The 13,473-nt window shown below is 41.1% G+C and overlaps 1 protein-coding gene across 4 annotated transcripts in view; it reads right to left on the reverse strand.

Moving 5' to 3' along the window:
- rols (zinc-RING finger and ankyrin repeat domain-containing protein rolling pebbles) overlaps positions 1-13,473 on the reverse strand; it is a 428,429-nt gene that overhangs the window by 190,549 nt on the left and 224,407 nt on the right. For all 4 annotated transcript variants that reach the window (XM_090369443.1, XM_090369444.1, XM_090369445.1 and 1 more), the window contains 2 exons: positions 12,405-12,526; positions 7,131-7,266 (listed from right to left, as the gene is read on the reverse strand). In XM_090369443.1, the coding sequence (XP_090225569.1) occupies positions 7,131-7,266; positions 12,405-12,526 (258 nt within the window). The remainder of the gene's footprint in view (positions 1-7,130; positions 7,267-12,404; positions 12,527-13,473) is intronic.

Consider the following 13,473-nt stretch of genomic DNA (forward strand, 5'->3'; position numbering starts at 1 on the left):
ATTTAAAATCGAAGTTCACGGAGTGATGAATAACACATCAGAACACTAAGGCCAAGTAAGTGTAAGTGTTTTCAGTGTATAACGGTACCACGGGTTCCCCCCATCTCCGCGTTACTTTTATTGTGGGTGTACCAGTTCACTGGGAAGACCAGGGATTTAAAAGTGTGTGGATTATGGAAGTGTGGTGTTTTGTACCATTGTTCATCTGGCCATTTAGCCGCTGGACCTCTGCTGAGGCCCAACGTTGCTCCACTTACGCCCGGTGGAGGCAGACCAGGTACCCGATAGTCTACAGTTCACTCTGGCAGGTCCTGCCACCTAATTTCGTGAGATTTCAGTGAGTTTCGTTTTCCTGCGGGGTTGGGCTAACGATGGTTGTGTTGTGAGGAGATTAAAAATAACTGGAAAATGGTCACTGCCCATGGGATCATCCATAATTATGATCTCGGTATAAAAACACCTGACACTGAGCTCAGTTAATCAGTGTTACTCTTGTTCTTCAGATGGGAAAGGCAGTGAATTTAAACTAGTTTGACAAAGACGAAATTGTAATCGCAGAAGACTGGGTCAGAGCATATCAAAAAAAAAAAAAAGAAAAAAGAAAAAACTATTATTGTTAGGCCACCAAATAATTAAATCATCAGCCATGCTGTGTGCCTTATGTCTGTTAATTGCATGTGTTCTATGGTCGATTTGCCTGTTTTAACTGAACGAAAATCCCCAGTTTTTCCACCTGGTATGAGTAGGACGGTAACGATCCCACTGTGCTACCCATTCAGACATAGCATATCCAAAGCGGCTTGGCTGGTGGGATGCTCACAGTCAGCCGTGGTTAGTACCTAGCAAAAGTGATCTGGGGAGGGAAAACACGCGAACCGCCAGTGAGGTATTGGGCGACCACAGCTCATCGATGCTCGAGGTGAGCGAAAGCTCTCCCGGATGGTACGTGGCAACAGAAGGGCGACGGTAGCGCAACTAACCGCTAATTGGAATGCTGGTGACAGGTGTAAAGAGTCACAACACACAATACATCGAACCCTGCGTAAAATGGGGCTGCATAGCCACAGGCCACTCCAAGTGTCCATGCGGTTCACCGGCAATAGCACCTACAATGGGCATTTTTTTTTTTTTTTTTTTTTTTTATTAGCAAGCGGCTCCTAGCCAGAAACTGCCAACTTCGCTATATACATATACACTAAGTGATCACTGAATTATGACTGACCACCTACCTAATGCTTCATAGGTCATCGTTTTGCTCTCAGTACAGCAGCTATCTGATGAGCCATTGATTCAACAAGATGTCGGAAGCCTTTGGCAGGTATGGCCAACCAAGCTGTGTATACTACAGTCAGCAATAAAGGTATGGAGATGATTTGTGTATCCAGACGCCTGATACGCCTTTCCATAGTGTCCCACAAGTGTTCTAGGGGATTGATATCGAAGGAAGTTCGGAAGCCAATCGATATACTAGAAGTCACAACTGTGTTCCTCAAACCATTCCTGCACAACAAGTACCCAATGGCTCGGTGCATTGTCATCTTGGAAGAAACCATTGACAATAGCAGAGACCAGTGATACGTTGTTCCACATGCACCAGGGGTCCAAGTTCCTGCTAGCGAAACATGCCCCACACTATAAAACTACCTCCACTGGCCTGCACTTTTGATACCATGCATGTTGGATGAAGTGCCTCAGGTTGTTGATGCCAAATCCGTACACGATCATCCACGTTGTGGAGCAAATAACATGACTCATTCGACCAGCACACCTTCTTCCAGTCTTCTAACATCCAACTTGCATGCTCTTTGCACCAGATGAGTCTTTTATGCCAATGAAACTTGGTTAGGAGAGGATGTCGTTTTTTTTTTTTTTTTTTTGTTAATAGTTTCTCCATCAACATGGGTTTGCATAGAAACACAGTGTTTGGTACATGATCAGGTGTAGCCCCCTGATGAAATATTTATTACCTTCCTCTCACTTTCAGTCATTTCCTTTTCAGCTTTTGTACATATGATTTGCCTGTTAATTCAGCCTTAATTCCACTTGATTTTTTTTTTTTTTTTTTTTAGGTTCTTAACATTCTTTCTCTCTTATGTTCTTCATCTAGGCCTGCCATTTTGTGGTTAATAACTTCTCCATCTATATTTTCTTCAACATAGTTCCGGAATTGTTTGGTTCCCGAGTTATTAACCGGAATGTCTTATCTCCCGCAGGTGATTTCCTTCATCACAAGGTACTAAAGAATCTGGTGCTTTTCCATTCCGACCACGTACTCAAATCAGGAGCAAGCGGATATGCACTTTATGTATGGTTTGGCGGACAGCAATGCTCTGGAAGCTCGTTGTTTGTACCACGAAACGTTCCCAGAACGAAGATGTCCAGACAGGAAAACGTTTGAAAGTATCCATCGCCCCCTTTGTGTACATGGAACCTTTACACCGCATGCTGCTGACAGAGGACGACCAAGATCTACGATTCCTGAAGTAGAGGAGGAGATTTTGGATGTTGTCCTCTGTCGGCAGCACGAGGTGTAAAGGTCCCATGTTCACAAAGGCGGCGATGGATACTTTCAAACGTTTTCCTGTCTGGACATTTTCGTTCTGAGCACCTTTCGTGGTACAAACGACGAGCCTTCAGAGCATTGTCGTCCGCCAAACCGTACATAAAGTGCATATCCGCTTGCTCTTGATTTGAGTACATTGTCGGAATGGAAAACCACCAGATTCTTTAGCACCTTGTGATGAAGGAAATCACCTGCGGGAGATAAGACATTCCGGTTAATAACTCGGGAACCAAGCTAGAACAACTTTTCAGCGAACAACCCTACGCGCTGTTAAAATTACAACCGTTGCTCAAAAACATCAATCATCTCATTCCCAAATCTGGTCCTAGCCACTGAAATTCCAGGAAAGTAGTGGCAGAATCTGCGAGAGTACTCTAGCATCTGTGGTATGCCTGGTCAGCCTCCCTGTGGCAGGGTGTGGTAATGTCGGGTTCCACTAGGGACTAAGCGGCTAATAGACCGGAGGAACAAAGGGCACAATACAATATACAGCACATGACCCCCCCCCACCCACACACACCTTTAAATCTCTGGCCCAATACAATGTACACCCGCAGAAATGGGAGAAATCCCAGGAGCCATTAGACACTAACATACCTTACACCTTACACTTAAACATCATTGCTGACCAGGTACACCCTTTGATGGCAACAATCTTCCCCTCTAGTGGTGCTGTCTTTCAACAGGATAAGGTGCCATGCCACACTGCCCGGATTGTTTGTGACTGGTTCGCGGAACATTAGGAAGACTTTCAGGTATTGTCCTGGCCTCCAAGTTCCCCAGACATCAATCCCATCGACCATCTGTGGTTTGTGTTGGAACAGCAACTCCGATTTGCAGCGTCGCAACCACAGACCTTACGGGAGTTTAAGTACTTCTGGTTACATGTTGGTACCAGATATCACACCAACCGGGCTAGTCAGGTGGGTAAAGTGCCTGCCTGGCAACCACGGTTGCGGGTTCGAATCCCGCCTCGAGCTTGGATCAGAGTAAAATGCAAAAAACTTTGGGAGATGCATTAAGACCATAGAAGCTGATGTGCCAACAACTAAGAAAAAAAAAGAAATCTTGTAGTGTGCATGCCTCACTGGGAACAAGCTGTTTTGGCTGCATGTGGTGGATTAACATCATATTAGGAAGGTGATCATAAGGTTTCGTCACATTGGTGTCTGATGCAAGAAAGAAAGAAAGCTTATACAACATCAGCCAAAAGTAAAATAAAACCCTTCTCATTTCACTTACCCACTTGTTCCAAATGTTTATCTAGTTCTGCCTTAAATTTATTTAAGCTATCACCTTTCACAACAACAGATGGAAGTTTGTTCCAGCAATCAATTACCCGCTGGCTAAAGGTATATTTCCACACATCTATTCTACAACAGTCGTTCCTCTGTTTGAATGCCCCCCCTCAGGTTTTTAATCTGAGCAAGAAGAAAAATTCTATAAGCATTGATCCTGCTCAATCCATTTAAGGCCTTATTCACCTCAGTCATATTGCCTCACAGGTGTCTATTTTTCTGCAATTTGCAGAACTTAAGCCTTTTTCCGTAAGAGTACCCCATAATAGGTTTCCTGTAAGCATAATCCAACTAGAGAGTAGACATGGATTAAGACATGATTATCATTGATATTGCTACAAAGTCCTCTACAATTCCACTGTAAACTAAAACGCATTACTTGAAATGAGTTCAATAAGCTGTATCTGACTGCTCTTTTATTATTGCAGTTTTATGGTAGTCAGACTTGAAAATATAGGCCGACTAATTTCCATATTTTCTTCCGCACATATTTCTAGAATAAGACCTTCCTGGTTAGATGAGATTATCAGTATCCATGGAGGTGTCTCAGATATTCTTTGTGGAATTGGAACTTGGACTATGTGATGTAGTAGCAATCACTGGTGAGGAAAGAGATGTCACTGATATTGTAATAGGAGTGTTACTTGCCTGTTCTGAGTGTTTACGGACACTTCATAGCTTCTCTGTGAATGGTATACTATTAATTTTATATGTTTTGGAAGTATCCAGTTAATTTAAGGAAGAGGAAAATGTCAGAAATATTTGGCCAGTTATATAAAATTGTTTTAAGCATTGAGTTGTTTTATGCATTCATTATTGTTTGAAAGGCTCTTACACGTTCTCTATGAAAATTTTGCAGAACTTAATCCTTTCTCCGTAAGAGCATCCCATAATAGGTTTCCTGTAAGCAGAATCCAACTAGAGAGTAGACAGCAGCTCTATACTTCACCATGAAGTGAAGTATAGAGCTGCTGGAACGAGTACAGAAAATGGCAACAAGATTAGTGAACGGAACAAAGGGTTGCTTTTATGAAGAAATTACAGTGTCTGGAGACTAGGCACCAGTGAGGTGATCTGACTGTGGTGTATAAGGCCTTGAATGGTTTGAGCAAGCTCAATGCTAATGGGACTCTTCCTCTTGCTCAGAACAATCGCCTCAGAGGGCATAAATTCAAATTGAGGAGGAAAGACAGTTGTAGGATAGATGTGTGGAGGTTTGCCTTTAGCCCGCAGGTGGTTGAATGCTGGAACAAACTTCCATCTGTCGTTGTAGAAGTTGATAGCCTCAATAGATTCAAGGCAGAACTAGACAAACATTTGGAGTGAGTGGATTGGTGAAATGAGGTTTTTTTTTGGTTTTTTTGGCTGATTCTATATAAGCTTGCTTTCTTGCATCATATACCTTTACTAATGCTAATGCATTAGTAGCATTATTAAGTGTAGTTAGCGTTAGTGTAGTTAGCGGAACTTGACAGTTTTGATATTGGGGGGATGGGGGTCTTCACCTCTGAGAAGGTATGAGTGAGTCATATGTGTACACCTGATTGCAATCGAGCAAGAGTTATTTCCTGTCTATTCGATTGGAAGCTAGCAGTCCACGGTTTAAGTGTTTATTTAATTAGACAATGTTTGTTGTTAGTCCGATCTAGCCAGTGTTGTTGCCATTCTTTTGTACTGCTTTGATGGATTAAGAATTTGTAAGCTGTATATGGTATTGTGTGAAAGGCGTAATGAAAGGTGGAAGCTTCTTTTGCTGCTTTTTCTGCTCTTTCATTTCCAGTTAACCCTGTATGACCTGGCATCCTGCATAATTTGATATTGCGATTTCTTTGTAATAGCTTTGATACTGAAAATTGGATATGTTGTAGGATTTTGAGAGAGCACAGCTCGAGCCTAGTAGGAGATTCATATGAAGGGACTGTAACGTCAGTTTGGGTGGACACTTGTTTGTTCTTTTTGTGCAATACTGGATAGCTACATTTGGCTGCTGTAAGATAAATTTGTTTCCTCGCTTCCCGATATCTTAATTTTCTCAACTTTTTTTTTTTTCCAGATTTCCCATCTGCCACAAATTTTAGAGTACGCAGGATGTATGGATGCCTTTGTAGTTGAGAGAAGTGATTTCTATCAGCAAACATTCAGATTGAGTATGATCAGAAGATCAAGGTTGGGACAAACTGGGTTTCCTCTGCATGTGGCCTGAGAGTGGCTGAAATTTTGGCACTTGGAACACCACAAAAGATTGGGAATGAATGGACAAAAGTGCAAAGCAGGTAACCTGTTTTACCAATGAGAGTTTTGGGGAATTAAATGTAAGGATAATATTCGTAGTAGGAGTAAGCTTATTGTCTTTTTTAATCATGATTATTTTGGCAGCAATAACATTTTGCTCCTGACCATCTTGAGTTATTTCTTCCTTCATCACATTCAACAGATCCCAGCTAGATATCACCACTTTAGATGTATTTAGAGTTGCATGGGGAGATACTTTCACTGGTATTCCAGCAAAAGTTGTAAGTCGTAGTCGTAGGAGCAAGTCTCCAGATTACAGTCTCTTCACAGTCTTGGGAGATCATGCAGTAGTCTCTCTCTAGGTGTTTCTGGATGAGGAAATAAGATAATTTGCTGGAAGGGTCTGAAAGTGATAGCAATATTAGAAATGCAGGAAAATCTGTTGTTGTTGAATTTGTATTAAACCTCTTTCATTGTGAAATGTCATAATGACTTTCAGTGTCTGACTTATCAGCTCTAAAGGGAGAAACACATTCTGCTCTGTACTTTCTCCTTTTATCCCTTGGCAGATCAACTTTTCTGCCAAGCTTCCCGCCAAGGCACGGGGAGGCAGGAGCAGTGCCTGGTGTGAACAAGATTAGTAAGGATTCGTAGTTAAGAAAAAATATATATAAAAACAGGTGGTTTTCCTTTCTCGCCCTCTAGAATAACTTCTTGCTTGAAGAGTTTCTATCAAATAAACAAAATTTTTTTTTTGAAAATGTAGGAACTTAAAAAGAACTACTGTTTGCTCCAGAAAGATGTGTCACTGAAAGAGTACACAGATAAGTCGCCTGGTCACAATTGTCTTGGCATCCGGGGCCACAAAATTATGATCGTTGGATTACAGTGATGCTAATCTGGAAGGCCAGCAGCATCACTGCTGGGTCCCCTCACCATATACCAGTGCCCAATTTGAAGAATATATTTAACTAGGTGTTTAAGAATAATAAGAACCACAATAAATATTTTCCATTCAAATAAAAGAAACACAGTACCTTGATATAAAGTGTCATCCTTTTTCCTGCCAAAACAACTGTGATCTACAAGCTGCATCGCAATCGCAGTTTTGCCACTTCCTGGACCACCAGCAATAACAATTCCTTTGCTGCTCTCTGAACCAGAGGACAACTCCTTTGTATAAAAATCAGTTAAACATTAATATCGTAATATTCGAAATAAAACAAGTATCTAGTGTCTCAAAGATTTATTTGTTTTTACTTAAATTTTCTGTTATATTCCAGCACGACAACCAGGTCAGTAGAGTTTACAATAAATCGTCAATACAAATATTTATCGTATTTAGTAGTCACGGGCTTGAACCCTAGTCCACTCAAGGAATACGTACTATGCACTCTTGCTCCTGACCACTCGGCTATGTCAGGCCTACTTACTTACTATCAACATTAAAATGAACTTAACTGCATTATTTTTTTTTTAATTAATACTGCACTTTAAATTATTTTTCATATGCTGCTTAATTCTTAATTTGTTTCCAAAAGTTAGTTGAAGTTTTGAAAGAAATTTAGAAACATGCGGGATTGAGGGCAATGACAGGTATAATATTCAAAGTTCGCACCGGGAAGCGTGCGCAATTTGAATATTACACATGGCGCTAACTATCTCTCCCGCGTTATTATCTATTTCCATGTTTCTGTGTTTATTGATCAAAAATTATAAAGAATATTTGAAATGAATCTATCAAAAGGATGTAGTTTTTATCCATTGGCACTGTTATTTTCATTTAAAACGTTCATTTATTTGAATTCTGATTGAAGCATGGAAATAATTCTTATTTTCTTAATTGATTGCTATAATTGCTCTGGATCTTTAGTTTTTAATAAAAAATAATAATTATTAAAAGCACTGTTTTTTTTTTTTTTTTCAACTTTTACTTTCGTAAAAATAAAGTAATAATAAAAACAAAAATATCAAATTTATTTAAAATTTAAAAAAATAAAACAAAATTGTTATATGTATTAAAAAAACATGACACTATGTGGTTTCCATTTTATGATCTTACAAAAGTTGGTGGTATTAGATTTCTTTTCAGATAGTTGATATCCGTAGTGTGAGGTTCAGGATTGAATTCTGTTGATGGCAACTAGCAGTTGATATTCCATGATGTTCATGCGTTGCATTCACGTAGACAGTAATTCGATGTAAGTATGGATAAACACCGTGAATTATTAATCAACTCTGAAAGAGGGATGATAGTGGGTGCCCGATTTTTGCAGCTTGTTTTGAGTTTGAAGCTTCGATCAACAGGTTGCCAGAATGCAGCCGTTTTACGGATTTAGGTGATCCTGCCAACCCTTCTAATCCTTTCTGGATAAAGAAAAGTGACATCTTAAAACTTGACTGCCCCCTGGTGGTATCGAGAATGAGGAAGAGCGGTGTCAGAGATGGTGTTTTTTCCTCAGTTTTGGCTCTTTTAACAGAATTGGTGTCGTCATCTGATCGATTAGGTATTGGCCTTGTTGGGGCTCCAGAAGAAACAGGATTTATATAAATAATAAAAAAATCAGATGCCCTAAATACCTCAAACATGGTGTCATACGAGGGGATACCCACCCGAGAACTAGAAGGTACTACATACACGAGTGGGATGGCAAGTTCGCTTAGGAGCATCATAACCACATTTCCAAATTAGCCTTGATCCCGTGCCACGGTCAGAGGCAGTGAGGCATAGTTTTGAACAGAGTTGACCCTAGCAGTAAGAACCACCAACCGACTGATCCCAGTAGGGCCAATTTGGTGTTGGTTTCTTATGTGGGAATGCATGATCAGAAACTTGGGAATGAGACTGGACAGAAATTCAGTTCATGATCTCTTTGCTGCTGTGGAATTGTCTGTGTCTAGGTTATTGTTTTCAGTTAGCTACTGGTTTGGGATCCCAGAAGCCAGTTTTATCAGGATTCGTGAGTGCTTTTATATTTATTCAGTGCCTGGGCTCCCCACCCATCGCAGAACCCAAAGGGACGCCCACTATCCAGCAAGCAGTAAGTGTATTCGGGAGTGAGATGTCAGGGCTACCCAGACACTATCCCCAGCCTGAATCCTGTCCCTCAGACCATAAGAGTAGGGGCACGGCATTGACATGGTTGACCATTGCAGGCAAACCCACTACCCGGTGATCCTAGCCCGGCCATCCAGGACCACCCATTTCATTTTGTCGCTGCAGGTGCCAAAGTTGAGTATCGAAGCTGGGCCCCTCAACCACCATGATCCCCTTTCCAAATTTCCACAGGTTGCAGCTCACAGTAAACACGCTGGAATCCATTGATGTTAGCGTGGAACCTAGGCTATGGGCATTTGATCAGCATCACTGGGAGGTCCCCTCACTGTGTACACGTTACCATGTCGATGAGTGTACTGCTGCATCTAAAAATTTTTGTTTGAGAGTATCTGCATTGCATTTTGCAATAGATTTGTACATTTTCCAATCCACTTCATTTAATTTCCATCTGCGATTTCTACATGACTGACATGTTGTTCCCATTGCCATGGTAATGATTATTGGATACTGATCGCTGCTGAGAGGCAGCGATCAGTATCTGTGTACTGACCAATCAAGTAATGGAAATAATGTTGGAGAGCATATTGATAGGTCGATAGCTGTGCTCTTTCCTGATGGAAGACGCATGTATATATCAACTCTGTGGTACTACATTGGTATAGAATGAAAAGGACCTGGGAGTAATTGTGCATGCAGATCCTTTGCTGATGATGTGACCATTTCGATTGAGGCTGACAGCAGAGCTTCTCTGGAAGCCAGAGGAAACCAGGCACTTCAAATCCTTCAGAACTGGGCAGCCCTACACAAACTAAGACTCTCACCCCAAAAGACACAATCCATTCTCCTGAAGGGATCACTGCAGCCTACTAGAAACCCCACTATCAAACTTCTAGGCCAAACTGTCAAGCTAGTTTCTACGTTAAAACTACTGGGAATAGTACTTGACTCTAAGCTCACTTTCTCTCCGCATCATGCACACCTCCACGCGAAAGTGAGAAACTACACTGCTCTCATCGCACGGGTGAGTCGTCGCGATTGGGGATTGAACCGACGCACCCTTAAGATTCTGTACAAATCAATCTTCCTTCCCTTCATAACGTATGGATCAGGGGTCTGGTTTCGCAGGGCAACTCTTTACAACAACAAACGTAAACTGGGAACCATCCAGCGCACCATCCTTCTTACTATTACAAGGGCATGCTGCACAGTTAGCAACCCAGCCCTTCAGGTTCTTGCGGGCGTCCTTCCGCTTGATCTGGAGGTTATTCGAAGGGGCCTCCACTACTGTCTATCCAGGGGTATACCAGCAACTATCCTTGGACACTCCATCAATAACCTGAATGAAATCAGGCAGGAAAAGAAAAAAATTGCCATCCTACTACTTCAGACCTGGCAGGACAGATGGACTGCTACCGACAAGGGCCCAATCACCAAGAAATTTATACCTTATGTGAATGCCGTATTTCCTAAATCTCCAACTTGGTTTTCTCCTGGTCTTCATACCACCTACCTCATCACTGGACACGGATCGATAAACCATAAATTAACATCCATGGGAATCATTGACAACCCCTACTGTGCATGTGGTGAAATAGAAGACTGGAACCATCTAGTATATACCTGCCAACACTATGAGGACCTCCGCAGCATCCTGTTTACTCGTATACAAGATAACCCTCAAGGAAACGAACACTTATTCATCACAGAAGAAAACTACTACTATGAGTTTACCAAGTTTGCACAAGCCCTCTCCACAAGACGGAGCACCCTATTGCCAACACAAAATAGGAACAACCCAAACATCTGATCCTAACCTAACTGGCCAACCGATCTTAACCTGGATAGGATCAACTGACGTATGGACCATCTCATTCCTCAGTGGCAAATTGCACACGGCTCTCTTGCTGCCTTATTTATTGTCCTTCCCGGGTTCCCCTTTCAACTGATGGCGCTTATTGCTCCATTGATAACCTGGAGGATACCTTCGCCTACATCCTCCATATTTCTAGCTATACCCTCCTTTCTTGCGTACACTCTGTACTTCCCCAACTCTACCTTTTTTTTTTTTTTTTTTTTTTGTCTCCGTCCAGGAAGCTCTGGCGACCCTGGCGGAGACAAGCCAGAGAATAATGGGCAGACTGGCTACCTCCTAGTGGTGTGTGCGGGCAACGTGGAGTCCCACTAGGGGCCCTGCGGCCAAATGCCAGGACACACAACAGAACCTAACGCAATATTTCATATACAACACACAACACTTTTCTGGCATTTACAGTAGTACTGTATTCCTTCACAGCGAACATATGGCGCAGATGTGGGAAACCACAGGTGGCGCCTGACCCTAATACTATGCACACTATGTGCATGCAGATATGAAGTACTCTGAGCAGTGCAGACGGTCTGCAAGAGTAGCTCATGGTGTATTGTCAATGATATACAGGAATTTTTCTAGCAGGGATAAGGAGGTGATTATTCCCTTGTATAAGGCAATGGTCAGGCCACACCTTGAGTACTGTATACAGGTCTGGAGGCCTCATTTCAAGAAGGATGTAGAGCTGCTGGAACGAGTACAGAGAAGGGAAACAAGATTAGTGAATGGAACAAAGGGTTGCTCTTACGAAGAAAGGCTTAAGTTTTGCAAATTACAGTGTCTGGAGACTAGGCACCTGCGAGGTGATCTGATAGAGGTGTATAAAGCCTTGAATGGTTTGAGCATGCTCAATGCTGATGGGATTCTTCCTCTTGCTCAGAATAATCACCTGAGAGGGCATAAATTCAAATTGAGGAAAGTTGGTTGGTTGGTTATTGGAAGTTTAATCGCGTATCAGCATCTAAGGCTATCGTGCGCCAAATTGAGGAAAGACAGATGTAGGATAGATGTGCGGAAATTTGCCTTTAGCCAGCAAGTAGTGATTGGTGGAACAGACTTCCATCCTTTGTTGTGGAAGTTGATAGCTTAAATAGATTCAAGGTAGAACTTGACAAACATTTGGAGCGAGTGGATGAGTGAAATAAGGGTTTGCTTTTTTTTTTTTTTTTTTTTTTTTTTGGGTGATGCTATATAAGCTTGCTTTCTTGCATTATGTGCCTCTGCTAATGCTAATAAAACATATATATAGCTATAGATCTGCCCATTTGCTGTATGCAGAGCACAGAATAATTACATGATTCTATGACCGAATGAATGTTCCATTTCATCAACAGGGTAGGTTTACCTAATAAAATGATCGTGGGACAGAAACGAATTTGCTCTCACCTGCTCAATTTCTTTAAATATCCATTGCCTTCCTAAAAATAAGGGATCACTTTCCGATTGTGGCACTTCAAAATACAAGCTCTTCATGGGTACCTGCATGTTTCTATAGGTGTGACTCGACTCTAGATTAGAAATGAAATATAAATTAGTCAATATTTACAGTCAAACCTCACTAATTCGGAGTAATAGTGGTCATAATAATTTGATTTAGTAAAAATTCTAATTATTGAATAAATTGCACTTAAATACTTTCACGCAGCAGTGCATGAAGAAAAATTATTCACAATCCATTAAACCTATTAATTTAAACTTCATTAAGTTAAAAATATGAGGAAAAGAAAAGCAAAATTTAATAAAAATTTTTACATTCGAAATAAAATTGAATATAAGGAATTCGAAAACAAATATAACACGAAAGAGACGTTTTAATTAATGTGCTATTTCAGTGGTAGTCAACCTTTTTTGTCCCATGCACCCTTTTCACCATATGTCAGAATGCCATTACCCCCTTTCCAAGATTGATCTCATTCCTCCCCCTTTCCAAAATTGTTTGACTCAAAAGGTGCATTCCAAAAAAGATAAAAAAGTGAAATATTTATCTTTATTTTTAATTTAATATGTGACATCCAATAAAGTGTGATGTCCTGTAGATTATGTACAATCTGTAGAAAGATCAATATTCCAACAGTTTGAGTCTGTCATTCTGTGGTCCTAATTCCTTCCTGAAACCCTAAAATCCCCCCGGAGGGAATTCCCCCCTGGTTGAGAACCCTCTGCGACTTTAATAACTGTTAATTTAATTAGCTGTCTGTTGTTATTGAGTAAATATTATTTTACTCCAAGGTTTCATTTTTTTTTATTTCTCCATTAAGGAGACAGCCTTTGATATATCATTGTTCATCCGGCTGACAGGCCGGATGAACAATGGGCACAACATACTACATTCCCCACACACTATCAAACCTCTGGCATTGACAGGGCACTGTCACTCGATACACAGAACGTACGCGGAGAGGGGAGAAATCCCAGGAGCCGTTAGACCCTCAACATACCCAATATGGAGTTATTG

This window comes from Mastigoproctus giganteus, chromosome 3, assembly GCF_048544385.1.
Source record: "Mastigoproctus giganteus isolate SK-2022 chromosome 3, ASM4854438v1, whole genome shotgun sequence".
NCBI lineage: Eukaryota > Metazoa > Arthropoda > Arachnida > Uropygi > Thelyphonidae > Mastigoproctus > Mastigoproctus giganteus.